Here is a 20,133-nt window from a genome sequence, read left to right on the forward strand (position 1 = left end):
TCGGTGCGGTGCCTGGTTGACAGTGGCCCATATTCTTCTGCTCTGCCCTTCTTTTGCTGCCCTCCAACTTCATCTTCGGTTGCCGGACTCGTTATCATTGATTTTAGTGGACAATGCCTCATCGGCTGATTTTGTTTTACGTTTCATCCATGAGGCTGGGTTTTGTCATTCGATCTGAGTTTTCGTGCATGCCCTTTGTCCCTCTGTGTCCTCCACCCTAGTGCTTTTAGGGTGGAGGTGTTGCAGAGTGGCTGGCTTTTCATTTTTATTTCCGTGGTCGGTCAGCCACTGTAATCTGCTTCATTGTTTTACTCTCTTCTAACTGTTTTTTGCATCTCTCTGTTGTTTTCTTGTCCTCTTTTGTTCCTTTTAATGTTCCTTGCCTTTCTTTTGTTCTTGTGGTCTTCTTTTCTTTGTGTTTTGTGTTATATGTCTCGTCTGTTTTATTCTCACACTTGTGTCATTGTTTTATTAGGAACAAGGGACCGATGACCTCGTAGTTTGGTCCCTTCCACAAGTATCAGTTCTTATCACATAAGCCACAACAGATTGACAGGATGTGCGTGAAGCAGTCAAGTTGGCCTTTCTGCTGCGTCAATGCTAATATGCCTTTGGTCTCTCTGTTTGCCCGTAGCATGTAATCACTCCCTCAGTGGCAGTACTTAACCATATCACCAGGCAGCCCCTCATATAACTTCATGAGGCCAGGCTGAACTGTTCTCTTCAAGGCCTCTTGTGTTTGCCATTGGCAGTATCTCACTTTTACCCAACTGTGCAAAGTAAATTAACTACAGCATAACACACCTCTGTTCTTCAAGAGATCCCGCCTAAGGGATCTCGGCTCATGACACTTCTGCAAACTCTCGATATAAATTTATAACTTGGCAGATACATGAAGCACATTTAGTTTTCCCTGCACTAGTTCAGCTTAAACCACAATGTCCATTGGCTGTACTTCTAACCTAACAACTATTTCCCACATAATCCAACGGACTTCCTTTGCTCTCCTACAGAAACATCTCTCCGTTGAACTATCCCTTACAGACTAGTAAATTTTCATCACCAAACTCTTCATTGTCTACAAATTCCTTAGCAGTCACTTAACAGTAAATTCTTTCTTTAGCATTTCTCCTTGTGTAGCAGGTGGCTTCTTGTCTATTATTACTTAGCTAACCATTACTTGCTTCAGGTAACCCAGTCCACTGGTAGTTGATGGTTAATTTTCTGCATGAGGTGGATGCAAGCTTGCATGAGCTGGATACAAGCTTACAGGAAGCAAGATCAGAAACTCAGCAATATTGGAAACTCAGCAGTATCAGAAACTGAGGTGGTCATGATCATAATATTTCTGCAGTGCCTATCATGGTGCTGCCATATATGCTGGAACATTTGCTCAGTGATAATACGAACCTTCTGTGATGATGTTATAAGCACATCCAATGAATAAAGGAGGTGTGGTGTTTGGGTGTCATTTAAATGGGTAAACTTGGTTTCCAGCATATCTAATGGTTTATCTGGCCAGTACAACAAGGGTTGTGTCAGGTTCATTATGGTTGTTCCAGTAATGGTAGCTGGGAGATGGAATTTCGTAACTGCTATACCAGTGACTAATATTCCACTGTTCTGTAATTCCATCCTTGTCATTCCTTTGGACCGACCATCTTCATAAAAGTTCACTAACTCTGGCACAAATATGATATAAAACCAGTGCATACCAATCCTTTGAAAGTATGAGAATGACGTCAGGACATCCCTCTGGCATCCTACCACATCTGCTGTACCCATGAATAACTGCATGTCACATATTCGTGTGCTGGTCTGGACTGTCCTGGTTGGACATATCGTAATCGTCTTCCCTTTGGCTTCAACAGAGCTCATCTGGTGACATAAATACATAGTTATCCCTCTCATTGATGACTGACAATGTCACATGTATTTCCACCTGTAAAAATTTCTTATTGGTTTCCCAATTCACTGGGTAGGGGTGGGTTGTGAAACACTGTTAATGCACATTCAGTCTTATCACAGGAAACTGAACCAATACATGAAGCCTGGTTCCAGTTGTACCAATCTCAACTGTTGCCATATGCTAAAATAATGACAAATTATCTTCCATTGGTTTTACTGTATGCAGCAGCTCTGGCATAAATTCTTGCTGCACTCTTGCAGGCCAGTTAGAAACTGCCACGGAGGTAAGCAGTGTAGGACTTAATTGTCCATGTACCACGTGATGTATTGCCTCCTGCAATGGTATCACTTCTGCCCTTGGGTCACATTGGTTATATACCAGGGATTGTAGCAACCTTGCAATGGGCACTCTGACGTTTAGGAAGTTCAGTCAAGCTTGTACCATATCCAAATCCCAATCAATTGCTCCCATAGTTGTCTTCATATATTCTGTTAGTTCTGTAGTAAATTCTTGTACTACCCTGATGTTATACAATAGACCTTACTGCAGACTTGCCAAGTGTGTAGTATACAACTCCACAGCTGCTCTGTTGATATCTGCTACCCCCTGCACCAGCATGTCCCAATGTGTTGTTTAATTCCTGGATGTCATCACCATCTGATGTACTAAACACTGTCCTCAGTAACTTTTCACCTGCATTGAACCATTCCCTCTTCCATCGTAATGATGTATGTGATCCTGAATTCATCACTTAGTGCAGCTGGTTCCATAACTGCTCTTGTACGGTGGTAAAAAACATGCTAAAAATCTCACTCATAGGGGATGAGCATAGGAGTCATCATGGGGGGCCATTTAAAAGTCATTTCTTTGAGTTTCTTGAATAACTCAAAAACCATGGTTTCTAGCAAAAATGTTTCCCAATACAAAATTAAACTACCTTAAATTTCCTACAAAAAAGGTCCTATTCATTTTTTTCTCTAAGACCATCCAAGGTTGGTGTGGATAAGTTTGATGGAATGGGACTGCTCATTTTCAAGTCTAGAACAGTAATCTGCTGTAATGTTTCCATGTTGTAGGGGATGGAAAAATCACTGCACCTTGCTGCTGTCTGTCATTGACAGCGTATTGTAAACCTGTGTAATTGCTTGTAATCACTTGGTGGTGAATTATGAATGGCCAAAAGCTTGCTGCACTTCTCTCACCATCGATTGTGTTACCGTAAATTGCATAAATCTCTTCCATTGAGGAATTGGGGGCACTTGTAGAATTGGCTGCACTGAGTGCAGCCACTTACCACAAATCCACAGTATATCATCAAAGGTGGGTGTGGATAAATTTGATGGAACGGGACTGCTCATTTTCAGGTCCATATCAGTAATATGCCGTAATGGTAGCTTGCATTATTTTGGAATATCTGAAGTTCCATAACATCTATGTGACGCACTTGTTTTGCAAAGGAAGGCAATTTAAGCCTCTGGGCCTCTTCAGATGCTGAGAGAGCTGAGGCTGGGTTGATGTATGTGATACCCTTCATTCTGGGAAAAGTATTCCAGCCAGGAGACAATGAAACTGAAATTGTAATTACGTGTTGACAGCATGTTACTTCTGGGGTAAGCTTTTCGGTGTGGTAGACAGCTGACATCTCCAGCTGTTGAACTTTTTTTTGTAATACCTCACTTAACATCTGCAAATAAGAACTCATTTAATAAACTGAAAAAAAAACTCCGCTATATAAACATGAATTAAGTGAAGTTAATTCATCCACTCACACAAGAGAACTGGGCAGAAAATGCTGGGGAGGTATAGGCTGTCTGCAAAATAAAAAGCTAGGAGCACTTGTGGTGTGGAGTTGCCGTTCCTGGAAGAGCACTACATCTACATATATAACTACATCTATATGAATACTCAGCAAATCACAATTAAGTGTCTGGCAGAGGGTTCATCGAGCCACTTTCACAACAATTCTCTATTATTCCAATCGTGTATAGCGCATGGAAAAAATGAACACCTTGTGGTGCGAGCTCTGATTTCCCTTATTTTATTATAGTGATGGTTTCTCCCTTTGTAGGTCGGTGTCAGCAAAATATTTTCACATTCAGAGGTGAAAGTTGGTGACTGAAATTTCTTGAGAAGATTCCATTGCAATGAAAAACACCTTTGTTTTAATGATGTCCACCCCAAATCCTGTATCATTTCAGAGACACTCTCCCCTATTCATGATAATGCAATACAGCCGCCATACAAGATGACTACGAATCAATTTCCATTCTAGCAGTGTAGAACAATGTGCATAGATTATGTCTGTATGTGTTTCCTGCATTAGTATTATTAGAAGCTAGTATCTGTTAATGCACTTTGTGAAAAGTAAACACCTCCCAGAAATGTTTGCTCATGCGTTGCCAGTGATGTATAATGAGCAATGTGGAGGGTCAGTATAACTTTGTGAAACACCCAAAAGCTACTTCTTGTGGTGTAGTGGGGTAGATAGAGTGGAAATTGCCTGCTTGCTCTTTAGTTTGCAGACCTATGAAGGAGGGAGCAGCATGGCCACAATCTAGTGGCCTGCCTCCCCTTGCACCCCCAGCACACAATTTGTATCTTAATATGGCTACTGCACTTAGACATAGTACACTTATTCAACATTTGTTTTAACCCCTTCATTTAACAGTAATCAGTAGTTTTATACCCATAAAACTATTTTAGTAATCTGTGATTTTTCCACTCATAGACTTGAACATGATCAGTCCCATTCCATCAGACATATTCATGCCCACCTTGGAAGGTATTCTGTGGATGTGTGGTAATTGGCTCCACTTAAATAAATGCAGCCTATTCTACAAGTGCCAGCGATTCTTTAATGGAAGAGATTTGCACAGTCTACCAGTAACACAATTAATGGTAAGAGAAGTGCAGTAATTTTCTGCTTATCCAGTAAATCACCACCAGGTGACTACAACACAATTACACAGGTTTACAATACATTGTCGACAGTTGACTGCAGCAAGGTGCTGTGATTTTTCCATCCCCTGCAATGTGGAAACCATTAGCCCTAGAGAAAAACTGAATTGAACTATTTTTATAGGAAATTTAATTTTAGTTTAATTTTGTTCTTAGAAACATTTTCGATAGAAGCTGCAGTTTTTGAGTTATTTAAGAAAAACATAAAGAAGTGACCTTTAAATGCCCTTCCGTCCCCGTGCTCACACTCCATCGGCTGGGAGTTTTAGTATGTTGTTCATTACACTCATACCACTGTACAAAAATTTGTAACTACGCGATCCCCCCCAATTAGCCTTCGTTGACACTAACGTGCTCATCCAGAGTGACAAGAGTAGAACCGGATGTTGGAACTACATCTGAATCTTTGTCCTGCTCTAAAAAGTTTTTGTGGACTGTCGTGTCTGAGAATTGTCTATGTACTTTAGTAAATTCCTATTGCGAGAAATCTTTAATCTCTTTTAGATCCTTATTTACACCTCTAAATTGCTCATTAATTTTGTTTTGTATTAAGTCATCCTGTTAATCACTTCTGACAGTAACTCCTCTGCTAAAGATGAAACAGCATACTGTAATCATGATATCTTGCTGTTCATTTCTACAATTCAACCTTATTTGCTTTTACCTTAGTAATTAAATCAGCACTTGACTTATAACTAGTTTTCTACTGTGTCAATTGCAACAGTTTGTATATCTCTTCATTAAAAAAAAATGCTTTTCACACACAAAAATTTTATTTACTCCACATCATAAATCACCACAAAAATGATAAAAATAAAAATAGAGATAAAAAATTCAAATTGGCTTTAACACAGTCCAACTAACAATGCCTGAATAGCTCACTGCATTGCAGTGTCAACAGGAAGCAGGATCGCGCCACTGGGTTACTATTGGTGGAGGTGTGGCTGGATCACTGCACTGGGTTACTATTGATGGACGTGTGGCTGATGCTGCTGTTCCTCAACACTGCAGAGGATGAAACAATTGTAGTCCTTCTGTATATCCTAGCTGCCAATTTTCCAACTCATAGACTTTATAAAATCTTTTTTTACGTAATTGTTGTTGATTGATTTAATGAGTACTCATCAACAATTTAGTTGTTCTTAAATCTCATTGAAGGCACTGCTGCCAATGGCTTGTGTACTGTGCCACAATTTATGCTGTTAACTTGGATCTCAGTGATAGTCAGTGCCAGATGCCACTTCAGTGGTGGCTTTTGAAGCCCAGTTGGGGCATTTAATGCAAACGAGTAATCTGCGCCAGGTGGTGAGACACTAGCTAGAAGCTATTGATAAGGGAAGGTGAAAGGAGCTTCCTTGGCTCAACCTCTCTCACTCAAACCAAAAACCCCACCCCCCAACTCTTTACTTCGTACTGATTCTTGTTCATGACATAATTTGCATCTATCTACAGGAATCTAACAATTTCTGTTTTTTTGACATTGCTACGAGACTTTCTTGTGAATCAATAAACATATGACCATTTATGCCACCCTTCTTTGTATAGTTTCGATGTCCCAAGTTAATTTTGTTTGGTTGGTCCCAAACATGAACTGTATCAGATGAGTTCAAACGCAGTGAACCCTCACCTCAGTTACTACAGTTTCATCTAGTTGTATGAATGAATTGATACTTTACCATAATCTAATGTTTCTTTATGGCCTAATACAGAACTTATTTCTTAATAGCATTGTGTCATTTTTTTTCTCCATGCAGATACGTGGTGGATCTACTAATGCAACAACTGAAACTGAAACTACAACATTTTATTTTGACTGCCATGAAAGACATCTTTCTGCGGTTATTGACAGATTTGTTCAGTTCTTCATTTCACCTCTCCTACAAAGAGAGGCCATGACACGTGAAAGAGAAGCAATAAATTCAGGTATGTATGGAGGTAATTTTGTCTGTGACATTTTATTATACATTTAAAAAAACTATAAAATTACAATAAGACAGAATTACAGGTTAGAACTCAACTCATCAGGTGAAATTCTATTGGTAGACACATAAAAAAAGAGAATCTGTTCTATCTTTTGGAACTGTTAGTTCCTTCTTTGTGGAGGAAAGAAGAAATGGCTAGAAAGTAGGGGCAGATTGCTTTGACCCTAGCTAGTGAGGATAAGATGAGAGGAAGAGGAAGGGGGTAATACCAGAGATTGTATGACATGAAAGATAGTACATTGATAAGCACTGAGACAGCTTCAGTACAGAGATGGTAGAAGGACAGAGTGAGTAGTGAAGATAGATTTGTAATGAGATTCAATATTTTCTTGATTTTTGGAAATGTCATCTGGACACCTGTATTTCACAGTGAATCAGCATTTAATTTTTTTTTTTTTAGTTTAAAATATTGTCCTTTATCTGTATTCAGCAGCACTTAAATTTATTTGTTGAAAAAAATGAGCAACCAGTTGCGCAAAATGCATTTTATTTCTCTACCTAACATCCTTCTTCAGAAGACTGTACAGAAAAATATTGCACAAACAAGTACAAGCTAGATAAGAATATTTACATTTAAGAAAGAAAAGTTAACAATTTGAAGCTAAAGAGATGGCACATACTTAGAATTATCACATTATTAGCAAGTGTCAAAAACAAGAAGTTGTATGCAGCATATTACTGTTGTCCTAAAAAAATTCAATGTACAGGGCTATTACAAATGATTGAAGCGATTTCATAAATTCGCTGTAGCTCCATTCATTGACATATGGTCACGACACACTACAGATACGTAGAACAACTCATAAAGTTTTGTTTGGCTGAAGCTGCACTTCAGGTTTCTGCCGCCAGAACGCTCGAGAGCGCAGTGAGACAAAATGGCGACAGGAGCCGAGAAAGCGTATGTCGTGCTTGAAATGCACTCACATCAGTCAGTCATAACAGTGCAACGACACTTCAGGACGAAGTTCAACGAAGATCCACCAACTGCTAACTCCATTCGGCGATGGTATGCGCAGTTTAAAGCTTCTGGATGCCTCACGGTTAAAAGTTTAAGGCCCCTTTTTCTTCTGCGAAAAAAACGTTACAGGACACATGTATCTGAACATGCTGGAAAATTGGCTCATGCCACAACTGGAGACCAACAGTGCCGACTTCATCTTTCAACAGGATGGTGTTCCACCGCACTTCCATCATGATGTTTGGCATTTCTTAAACAGGAGATTGGAAAACCGATGGATCGGTCGTGGTAGAGATCATGATCAGCAATTCATGTCATGGCCTTCACACTCTCCCGACTTAACCCCATGCGATTTCTTTTTGTGGGGTTATGTGAAAGATTCAGTGTCCAAACCTCCTCTACCAAGAAACGTGCCAGAACTTGTGAGCTCGCATCAACCTTGCTTTCGAACTCATTGATTGGGGACATGCTGCGCCGAGTGTGGGAAGAACTTGATTATCGGCTTGATGTCTGCCGAATCACTAAAGGGGTACATATCGAACATTTATGAATGCCTAAAAAAACTTTTTGAGTTTTTGTATGTGTGTGCAAAGCATTGTGAAAATATCTCAAATAATAAAGTTATTGTAGAGCTGTGAAATCGCTTCAATCATTTGTAATAACCCTGTAGTAATCAAATTTGTTTATGCAAAGAGAGTTCATAAGTGCTTACATATGGATCATAGAGCATATTCAAATATGGTATAAGGAAACCAAACAGTAAAAGCAGTCATCAAGCCAGAAATGGATCATCTTGAGGTTGGTCTCAGATTGGGTGTAAAAGCATGATAAAATAATGAAACAAAAACTTGCACAACTATAGTAGCCTTAAAACATAAGTGAAAATGTAAGTGTGCATAACCAGTGCATTAACTAATGTATAAAATCCTTATGATACATAAAATAAGTTAATACAAACAACATCTGGCACTATGGGTGGGAAGTTTAGGAGGTAATCGCTGGAACAAGTGTAGTGATGTCAGTAGTCAACTAGGAGGGAACCAATCGGCAAAAACAAAGTGCAAAGCATATCATTGTATTGGACTGTAGCTGGATTAATGGAGAAACAATTCTCAATCAGTAGCTGATATGAAGGGTCAGAAAGTAATTACAGAGAAAAGGAAGTATGGGCACTATTGTATACTTCTATTACAGTGAAATAACTGGCACCAGAATATCACCAGGTTGCAGACACGATTCATGAAACAATTGAAAGTAGTGACATTTGGTTTAGAACACATCGCTTAACTCATGTAGAGAGGTCAATAGCATGCTCACAGGAAATAAGGCCGCACAAACAACGTGTGGGATGCTCCAAGGAGCCAAAAGCAATAACTGGAGTAACTAGACAAATGGTTCCTAACCAATAGCCAAAACAAAGGATCAAAAATAACTGCACGAGAAAAGAAAAGTGGACATAGCCGTATGATCCTGTTATAGTGAAATATATGGGGCAGTCAAAAAATTTCCATGCAAAGGCCGTACAGACCAGAATGAGTATGCCAGTTGGGCAAAATTGCTGCCAGCGTTGAGACAGTCATCCTGTCAATGCATAAGGTTGAAGACACCCGTTTTTTTAAAACACTACGTCCTGTTGCCTGCAGAAGTCTGTAACTGCCTGCTACACATTGTCATCTGACTGGAATTTTCGACCCTTCCATGCCTTTCTTAAGGGACCAAATGCATGAATATCATAAGGGAAGAAATCAAGACTATATCATGGTTGCTCGAGTGTCTCCTATTGATGTAACTTCTGTGGTACAACGTTTACAATATGTTTTCAATATGGGGATTGTGATTATCGTGAAGCTGCGGCACTCCTTACCACAGTTTTTCCAGTTTACAATCAACATGCTGCCTTTTACACATTCTTCATTCTGTGGTGGATGTGTAGTTGTGTCTTTCCTTCAGCATCCAAGAAAAGAAAAACAGTACATTGGTCCTATTTGTATGCATTTCGTAATAACATTGCCGTAGTTCACATTTCTGGATTTATGGCACACACCAACACAAAGACGTAAATGCCACATTAATCCCTTGCCTATATCTCATTGGTTATATACCTGCATCAAAATCGCACTATGTTGGACACCTGTAGCAAAAATGAATCATCACCTTTTGCATTTTGTTTTCATCTACAGATTCCCTGATAGCATGTTATTGACCTCAGTGCACTAGTTTCAGTGATTAGTTCCTAAACTTCCCATCCCTAGTGCCACATGTTATTTTGTATTAACGTACTTTATTCAACATTAAGATTTTAAATGTTAGTGAATATGCTCTTTATATATTTTTGTATATGTTTTTTTAGCAACTACTGTTGCATAAGTTTCTGTTTTATTATTTTATCATACTTTTACCTCCACTCTGAGACCAATCTTAAGATATGCACGTCTTTAGCTTATTAGCTCCAGTTCTGGCATGATGTCTGCACTTATTGTTTGGTTTCCTTGTGCCATATTTGTACATGCACTGTGATCCACATGTAAGCACTTACGAGCTCTTTTTACATTAACACATTTTATTATTGTGTTAAGTCCACCTCCGAAGCATAGCGGTAGTGTTTCCACCTACCACGCAAGGGGCCCGGGTTTGATTCCCGGCAGGGGACTGGGCGTTGTGTGTCCTTCATCATCATTGACCCGCAAGTCGCTGAAGTGGCGTCAACTAAAAAGGACTTGCAGTATGGCGGGCGAACTCCCCCGCCTGGGACCTACCGGCCAACAATGCCATATGATCATTTCATTTTTTTCTTCATTGTATTAAATTGTGTTCTTGTATTTTTTTAGGGCTACTGTTATATGCTGAATACACCTGCTAATATTTGATGCTCTATAATATGCGATAATTCTCAGTATGTATCATTTACCTTCGAATTGTTAAACTTTTCTTTCTTAAATTTTAAAATTTTTTCTAGCTTTTACTTGTTAGTGGTATATTTTTCTGTAGAGCCTTCTGAAGAAGGGCGCTTCTTTTTATTATATAACTTTCTCCTTCATGTTCATACGTCAGGTATATGCTAGTTTTTTTGCTCGAAACACACAAAAATGTAAAGCTGAGGATTTCAATACATGTTAAAATGTTATTTTCTCTGGGTGTGGTATAATGCATTGGTTATGGGATCATTGACACTGGACTGGAGATGACCAGTGTGAGGAGGTATCAGACACAATTCTCTGAAAGGTTGTGACCTGCTTAAGGTAGACCAAATGTAAAATTTCAGTTTATCCGTGTATGAGGTTGTTCATAAAACTTGTTTTACTTATACTGAAATATTAATTGATTCTTTGCATAACTGAAGACTTTTGGAAGTGCATAAAATTGTAACAACTGAGGTCACTGTTGGGAATTGTATGGAATGCAATGGCTGACTATTATTTTTTGGCTGTTTTTAATTGGTAATCAGTGCAGGTACATTTACTGTTTCAGAATTTCAGATGGCTGCACCACGGGACTCGGTTCGCAAAGAACAGTTTCTCTGTAGTCTTGCAAAAGAAGGTTATCCTGCAAGAAAATTTACATGGGGTAATATGAAAACACTAAGAGATGATGTAGATGATAATGTCTTATATGAAACATTGCATGCTTTCCGAAAAAGGCATTACTCCGCTCACCGGATGACTGTTGCTATACAGGTGCGTTCTTAGCATTACAGAATCAGCTCTCCTTTTTGTATTTGGTATCAGTTGTCTGTAGACTGAAGATGGCATATTTTCAGGCTCGTCTGCCTATGACAACACTGGAGGACATGGTTTGTGATAATTTCCTGGCTATTCAATGCAACAATGAACCTCGAAATGACTTCTCAGAGTATGTCAATTCTTTTGACACTGATGTATTTCACAAACTATATAGAATGTTGCCTGTGAAAGAGCTTATTCAGGTAAATATATTACGCTGTTTTGAATAAAATTGTGGCACACGAAAGCTGGTTGGGAAGGCCTTTGTACCGCCATAGGCCGCCTCCTAATCAGTTCCAATTATATATTCTGTGTCAGTACAGTAACTGTTTATGCACTTTTGGACATAAACAAATTTATCCAGTTTCATTATTGTGGTTTCTGTGTGATATGCAGATTGCAGAATATTATTTTAACCAGTGTCCACCTGAGAACAAAGTCATTTAGTTTCATAATCACCTTCAGTTAGGATGCAGACAGGAAAGACCAGCTTGATAAAGATATTTTCCTCTTAACCCATCTGTTTTTCAGTGTAGTTTTCCACAAATCTGGTTCTTGGTATTGATATGTTAATGCTTGTTGAATTTATTTTTCTTAATCCAGTTGCACCTTTTTATATGTTTACTATCATTTTCATACCTTGGGGAATGTCAAACCTACCAAGTCATGTGTCTTCAGTTGCCAAGCATTCAGAGTGAAATATGAAACACCCTACATCCTTGGAATACGTATAAACATTTCTGCATTCACATTACTTGATCAGACAAACAACAACCCACTGTCTTCCCTTCTTACTAGTAGTTACCCTATCCAACTCCACAACTGATTGTTGTCAAAACAACAGAGAGGGTGTGTCTATCATTATGGAATATTATAGTTGTCTGGAATAAGAAACCCAGGTTCTTGATTGGAACAGTTATCTTCTCTTGCCCAATACTAAAATGAGGTCCATCCTGCTCATTTCTTTCTGCACATAATTTGGAGTAATACTTTGCTGTCCTCCCATCCTGTACTGCAGTAATGTGTCAGAGGCACTCCTAAACTAACTATGTTGCCATGTGGTTAATGCACTTATGACTCTCCTGGTGCAAAACTTATCTGGGACCCTCACTGTGGGGTAGTTGCTTGTATGAAATCCAGTCATCAAAACAGCTCAGATTTTAGCTAATATTCCAATTTTTGGGTATATCACTGTCCTTCCGTTTTGTTTATTGTCTTCTTATCGGTCTTATGGGTCTTGCGTCATTTTTTATCTTCCAGTGTTCATGTCTTCTTCTTACATCCATTTAATTAATTGCAAATTTTTCTCTTTCCCCACTCTTAACATTTCTGAGTTTGTGTTTTGTTCAGTTAATGTTATTTCCGTCCATTGTTTATTCTATATCCTTAGCTTCCCTCCTTCTCCTCCTTCGCCTTGTTTATGGTTTGCATGTCCAATGTCTCATTCCTTTCTGTTTGCCTCGTTCCCCAAACTTCTAACTCCTCAAGTTTTTGTATCTTATCCATAACTGTATTATCCTTCCTTTCTTTTCTGTATTCTTGAGTAACTTCCTTCACTAATTGTTCTATAGATTTTTTCCCTCCAACACTTTTAGCAGATGGATGAATCCTACTTTTTTTTTTAAATCTGTCACTCTGTTACTATCTGGTAAGTAAATATGATTTCTTTAGCCATTAGGTTGTAGTGTTATTTTGGTTAGCACTTCTCTTTACAGAGCAGTAATATCTGCATTAAATATCTCATCATTATAGTCTTCTTTTGACAGTTCCCTGCGAATTTATGACAATAATTTATGATTTATGTGTGCCTGAATATACTTCCACCACACTTTTACACACCAAAGTCACATTCGGGAAGAGCAGGATTCAGTATCTGTGCATTTGGTATTACAACTAATGTTAGATCAAGCCTCTTTCAGATGAACTTATGTTTAATAAGATCAGTTACTGTGGACACAGATACCTATCTAGCTACTGAAACATGAGTTTTTCTTAATTTCTCTAAATAATTTTCCATGAACAGCAGGCTAGTTCTGGAAACACTGTGGCCAGTTTCCTGACTCTATATTATGTGCTCCACCTCTAATGTCTTCCTCATTTTATGGAATATTAAATCTTATTTTTTCCTTTTAATTTTGAGTTTCACATTTTTCACATTTGGCATTTATTTTTGATCTGAATTGTTGTATTCGCTCTTGTTACCTTGCCTCCTCTTTCATATTTTACTTCAGTTCTATTTTATATCCCATTATTCAGCCATGTTTTTCCAGGTTGTTCTTGAAACAACTCATTGCATTCAGTGTAACTATTTCATGCTTCAGTTTGGTTTGTATCTCTAAATGTTCCATGGACCCCTTTTATTCTGCATAAATTCACAGCAACATATTTGCCAGGAGTGTAATGTTCACTGAGAATTTGAGAACCGATATGTTTCTTTGTTTGTGGATATTTTTTATATTGAATCACTTTTGTAGTAGCAATGACAAAGTTTTTTTAATATAAATAGACCCCTTTCATAAGAATGCACTACCAATGAGAGCACAAAAATTTTCTTTTTCATGTGTATGGAAATATCTGTGTGTGATGGATTTCCTTATAGGAAGGAAGGTGTTGTACCTAGCTGAACGATGAAAGCTTTATTTGGGATTCAATTAGTGATGAACAAATGATTCACCTAGATCTCTGATCTAGCCATCATATTGCAATGTTGTTGTTGTTGTTGGTCGTGGTTTGCAGCCCTAAGCCTGGTTTGATGCTGTCCTCCCAGCTAGTCTGCCGTATGCAAACCTCATCACCACCTCTGCTACCCCACTGCAACCTATATACATTTGAACTGTACAATTTTTACCCCTCCCCCCAAGTTCTCTTCAATACCAAATTGGCAATTTTTTAATGCCTCTGTGTGTATCCTATTAATTGATCCCTTCTTTTAATCAAGCTGTGCCATAAATTTCTTTTCTTCCAAGTTTGATTTGGTACCTCCTTATTAGTTATGCACTCTATCAATCTAATCTTCAGCATTATTCTGTAGCACCATATTTTAACAGTTTAAACAAATACTTTCTAAAACTTAAATTTGTATTCTTTGATAAAAAATTCCTCCTTGTCAGAAATGCTTTCCTTGCCATAACCAGGCTGCATTTTTTTATCCTTTCTACTTTGGCCATCATTACTTATTTTGCTGCCTAAATAGCAGAACTCATCTACTATTTTCAGTGTCCCATTTCCTGATCTGATTCACTCTGCATTCCGATTTTGTTGCTCTTGTTTTACTTTCGTTGGTGTTAATCTTACATCCTGTTTCCTAGACACTCTGCATTTTGTTCAACTGTTCTTTCAAGCCCTTTGTTGTCTCTTACAGAATTACAGTGCCTTATACAGAATTACAATGTCTTTGCAAACATAAGTATTATTATTTCTTCTCCCTGAACTTTAAATCCTTTCCCAAATTTTTTCTTCGGCTTTGCTTTACTGCTTGCTTCCATGTATGTAATCTTCTTACATGATTCTTAAATGGAGTGTTAGCAAAGATTAAATTATTCTCTGTACATAGTTCTACGATGCAGGTTCCTCTTTCATTCCTTTCTCTTACTATTTTCCCTTCTCTTCCTTTTTCTACTGTTGCATTCTGGTGGCCCATCACAATTAAATTTAAATGTTTGAATAATTTCTTTTATCTCACCATACAGGGTGATTACAATTAAAGCTCCATTTTCAAAATGCTGTAAAAAAAGAACCACAGTTCAGAATGTTGTTGAACTGGAACAGAATGTTATGGAAGAAGGGAGAAATGTTTAACAAAAATTTTCCTATTAGGTGGTGCTTATTGCATGACCACACAAGTTTAGCATTAACAGTTGTGACGCTATTAATTAGTTAAGGCCATCCACCGTGCCAAGGTCCTGAGGCCAAAAACTTCATGAAAAGCAACAATGAGATCGGTTTTTAAATTTCGTGAGACTGGCACATGACATGTTCAACAATATGCTGTCCACCATTTTCTGCCACAAGTTGAAATGGAGAAACGGCATATTCCACAACTTACTACATTGTCTCAGGGGGTCACATTCAGAATGCATTGTGCAATTTGTGCCTTCATTTGAACTATGTTTGTAATTGGAGCACTGAACACAGCATTTTTCAAATAACTGCACATCCAAAAGTCACATGGATTAAGATCAGGTGATCTGGACAGCCAGACTGTGGGAAAATGGTGGCTGATAATTGTAGCATTTCCAAAATGCCTTTAAGTAGCTACTTTCACTGGCTGTGCAATGTGTGGAGGAGCTTCATGTTGCATGAAAATGGTCCCACCTACACTTCCAAGCTATTAAAGTGTTGGAATGAAACTGGCGAGTAAAAGACTTCCATAGCATTTAGCAGTTATGGTACAGGTAACAAGGCCTGCAGGACCTATCTCCTCGAAAAACTATGGCCGTATCATAAATGATGCCATCAACCCGCACCACACAGTTACCTTTGCAGAATGAAGTAGTACCAGTTGATGTTTGTATGAATTTTCCATTGTCTGTCTTTTGCAATTCTGCATATTGACTTGTTCTTAGAGATGGAAATAGGTTTTGTCTGTTCACAGAATATTTCATGGTCATTTATTGTCCACTAAAGTAGTAAAGTAGTTTTGCTATTTGGGGAGCAAAATAACTGATGATGGTCGAAGTAGAGAGGATATAAAATGTAGACTGGCAATGGCAAGGAAAGCGTTTCTGAAGAAGAGAAATTTGTTAACATCGGGTATAGATTTAAAGAAGTCGTTTCTGAAAGTATTTGTATGGAGTGTAGCCATGTATGGAAGTGAAACATGAACGATAAATAGTTTGGACAAGAAGAGAATAGAAGCTTTCGAAATATGGTGCTACAGAAGAATGCTGAAAATTAGATGGGTAGATCACATAACTAATGAGGAGGTATTGAATAGAATTGGGGAGAAGAGGAGTTTGTGGCACAACTTGACAAGAAGAAGGGACCAGTTGGTAGGACATGTTCTGAGGCATCAAGGGATCACAAATTTAGCATTGGAGGGCAGTGTGGAGGGTAAAAATCGTAGAGGGAGACCAAGAGACGAATACACTAAGCAGATTCAGAAGGATGTAGGTTGCAGTAAGTACTGGGAGATGAAGCAGCTTGCACAGGATAGAGTAGCATGGAGAGCTGCATCAAACCAGTCTCAGGACTGAAGACAACAACAACAACAACAACAACAACAACAACAACAACATATTGTCCACTTCCACGTGAGCAAGAAATTCCAGTGCAAATGTTTGCTGTCAAATCTGCAGGAAGTATCTCCTGAAAATGGGTAATTTTGTGCGAGTAGTGATGCAGGATGTTTCATAGGATTTTGTGCGCTGTGCTCACAGGCATGTCCAAAGTTTGGTCAATTTCCCATGCACTGCATGTGTGCACACCGCTGCTTGACTCCTGCAGTGCTGTGGCTCCATTTTCTACTGACATGGAATCAGTTGTTTTCCTCTCTCTGCCACATTGCATCTCAGAAGAGACTGTCTTTTTTTAAATTTCATGGTCATTTTCTCTAGACTCTTGGCAGACACAAAACCAGTGCCTTTTATACCCTTAAGTATCTTGAACTTCTACAGAGCTACTGGTGCACATTCACCATTCTTGTAAAAGAGCTTTATTTATGTTTGATGATGAACTACAGTTTCATACCAATTGTAATAAGCGGGAAATCTGAGTTCGAGTCCTGGTCCTGCACAAAGTTTCATATGTTTGTGCAGGTGATGTCTATTACTGTTAAGTTAAATTTGGGGAATCAATTTCAAGCAGCTTTACCAGCAGCTCGTAGTCCTGCATTGAGACAGTCATGCCAAGCATCTCAGAGGCAAATGGAGGGACAGACATGCACCCCATGTCTCTTATTTTGCTTTTCCTACCACTTACAGTACCATTTAGTGGTAAAATTGTTTCCATATCATTTCTCCCTTCTTTGATAATATTCTGTTCAAATGTAATATTGAACACAGATTCTTTTTCTACTGCATTTTGTAACTGGAACTTTAATTATAGTCATCCTGTACATTCTTTCAATCTCTGTGAATGTTGGCTTCGTGTCTTCTCTTGGCTACCTAATATTGTGTACCAGAAGAGAAGTGTGACAAAATGCAAAGTGTTGTTAATTTTATGGTGAAGTTACAAAATCTGATAATTTTTTGCTGTGCTCAATGTTGTTTCTAATTGCATTAAAACCAGAAGCTAAACACAATGATTATCACAGTGCACAGACGCCTTGGGAACGTGATTGAATATTTATTTCATGGGTGGTGAAATGTTTTATGTTTCCCTCAACTACTATTTTGAATTTGGGGATTTCACAGTGTGCACTTCCATCTTCTTTTGGCAACAAGGCTCAGCAATTCATTTTTTTTCATAGTACCTCATAAAAATGTCAGTGTACATACAGATCCCAGGGAACAGAATTTGGAAAAGATTGGACACAGTTTCCTGAAGCTAATTTTTTTCCAACACAGGTTGTTCCATAACTAATCTTGAAGCTTCTGGTAAATCCATCAGTACTGTGGAAATAACTCTTCTCTTGCCACAAAACACAGTGCCCACCACTGGTACAGATTTTTCAATTACAGAAAGTAAGCAGCCAATGAGCTTAACATGTTTATGTTTTGTGTTTGTTATCCGACCTTTGTGAACAATCCAAAATGTTTGTGAAATCTGCTGCCATGCAGGGGATTGAAATCATACACTTCATAAGTCAGATTTATTTCACAATTTGTACTTCCTGCCTACATTTTATTCCAGTGATGGAAGAACAAATATTCTGACAATTATATGTAGATCACAGTTGTAGTAATACATAAGCTTTCAATGTTTTAGGTAGACCTTACTTGGGCGTTTCCACCAATGTTGGCAAAATATCGCAGCAAACCGCACCATTATCTCAGCTGGGTCCTTGGACATGAAGGGAAAGGTGGTTTATTTGCGTTGTTACGTAAAAGGTATTTTATTCAATGTTGCACATTCACCTTCTTTGAAAAGTTTTAGTTTGGTTTGTGGTATAATTATGTGTATGTTTCAGATTATGGGCCACTGATATCTACTGTGGGAATGATGAAAGTGGTGGTGCAGAAAATTCAATGTACTCATTGTTTACCATAAGCATTGTACTCACAGCAGTGGGGTATAAAAATATTGATCAGGTAAAATGATTTTATCTTTTTTCACACTTATGTTACAGAATTTTAAGAGAAGTTGGTGTATGTTAACCATATAGTCTATTATAATGTAATTATGCAGTAAATGCAACAATGCAACACATAAAACATAGACAATTGTGAAATCAAATTTATAAAAGACATATCTGTTCTCAGGGGAGTCAAGGGAGTGAATGTGCTTTCAGGTGGAGTGTGATTCAAATCACCATCTGGTCATCAGCTTTAAGTAAATTACATAAAGCAGATATTGGGATTGGGGGGGGGGGGGGTGGGGGGGGTGGGGAGACATTAATTTTTCTTCCCATCCTTGTCCAATCTGAACTTGGGGCTTCACATCAAAGGGACACAATTTTAATGGGACTTAAATCTGTAATCTTGCTTTGACCAGCGTAAGTTTTCTTTCTGTATATCCATCATATGCCTTTCCCAGCCCATAGTATTCTCTTTGGCCAAAGTGCACATACAGGTGTCCATGGATCTTCCGTTGCTTGCTGCTGTTGGCAAATTTTTTTATCATTTGTCGTAGCCAAACAGGTGATAGTATTTGGTACCCAGTGATAATCACTCAGTCTTATAGTCTTGACTGTTACAAATATTTGGCTGTTTTTTTTTTTTTTTTTAATATGCCTCGATTTCTGATGTAGTGGTTAGGTTGTTACCTGGTAGTACAGCTTAAATATCTGAGAGTGAATGAGCAGCAGTGAAACTTTTAATCTGTGTTGTGATAAATATGTGGCTATTTTTTTGTGAATATGTCATGGTTTCTGAGGTAATGGTTAGGTTGGGACCTAATAGGACTGCTTAAATGTCTGGGAATGGAATGACCAGTAATGAAATGTATAATCTTCCTTGCCACAAACATTTGGCTGTTTTCTCTGAACATATCATGATTTATGAGCTTGTGGCTAGGTTGTGACCTAACAATGCAGCTTAAATTGCTGCAGGTGAAACAAAGTAATACCTGTTTTCTGTTATGAAATTTAGGATCGTATGAACAAGCAATGTGATTGCTTACCCATATCAGACTCATGATTTGTCGTGATCAGTTTCACTAATCATCACACAAATCATTACCAACAGCAGTATGCAACGGAAAAGCTGCAGACACCATAGCGCATTTTACCAATTTTTTTAATGCAGTGGATAACAGCAATATCTTTGGTATGTTCTCTATATTGGTGATTATTAACTAAGTAATCATCCATTTTCCTAACACTGAACATATTATTTCCTCAGGAATCCACTGTTACTATTTACAGGTGGACCTGTAACATCACAGTTCTTAATGAATCATTAAATCCGCATTGCTCATGTTTGATGGGTTACCATTTATCCTTTAAAAGGAATCCACATAATTAATTGTGATGCTTTTCCTATGTTGTTCAACAAAGCTGGATTTTTT

The 20,133-nt window shown here is 38.2% G+C and overlaps 1 protein-coding gene across 3 annotated transcripts in view; it reads left to right on the top strand.

Moving 5' to 3' along the window:
* The window catches only part of LOC124605368 (nardilysin), a 391,451-nt gene that overhangs the window by 108,490 nt on the left and 262,828 nt on the right, over nt 1–20,133 (top strand). For all 3 annotated transcript variants that reach the window (XM_047137001.1, XM_047137018.1, XM_047137009.1), the window contains exons 5-9: nt 6,622–6,790; nt 11,276–11,481; nt 11,565–11,729; nt 18,394–18,515; nt 18,596–18,716. In XM_047137001.1, the coding sequence (XP_046992957.1) occupies nt 6,622–6,790; nt 11,276–11,481; nt 11,565–11,729; nt 18,394–18,515; nt 18,596–18,716 (783 nt within the window). The remainder of the gene's footprint in view (nt 1–6,621; nt 6,791–11,275; nt 11,482–11,564; nt 11,730–18,393; nt 18,516–18,595; nt 18,717–20,133) is intronic.

Source organism: Schistocerca americana, chromosome 1, assembly GCF_021461395.2.
Source record: "Schistocerca americana isolate TAMUIC-IGC-003095 chromosome 1, iqSchAmer2.1, whole genome shotgun sequence".
Taxonomy (NCBI): domain Eukaryota; kingdom Metazoa; phylum Arthropoda; class Insecta; order Orthoptera; family Acrididae; genus Schistocerca; species Schistocerca americana.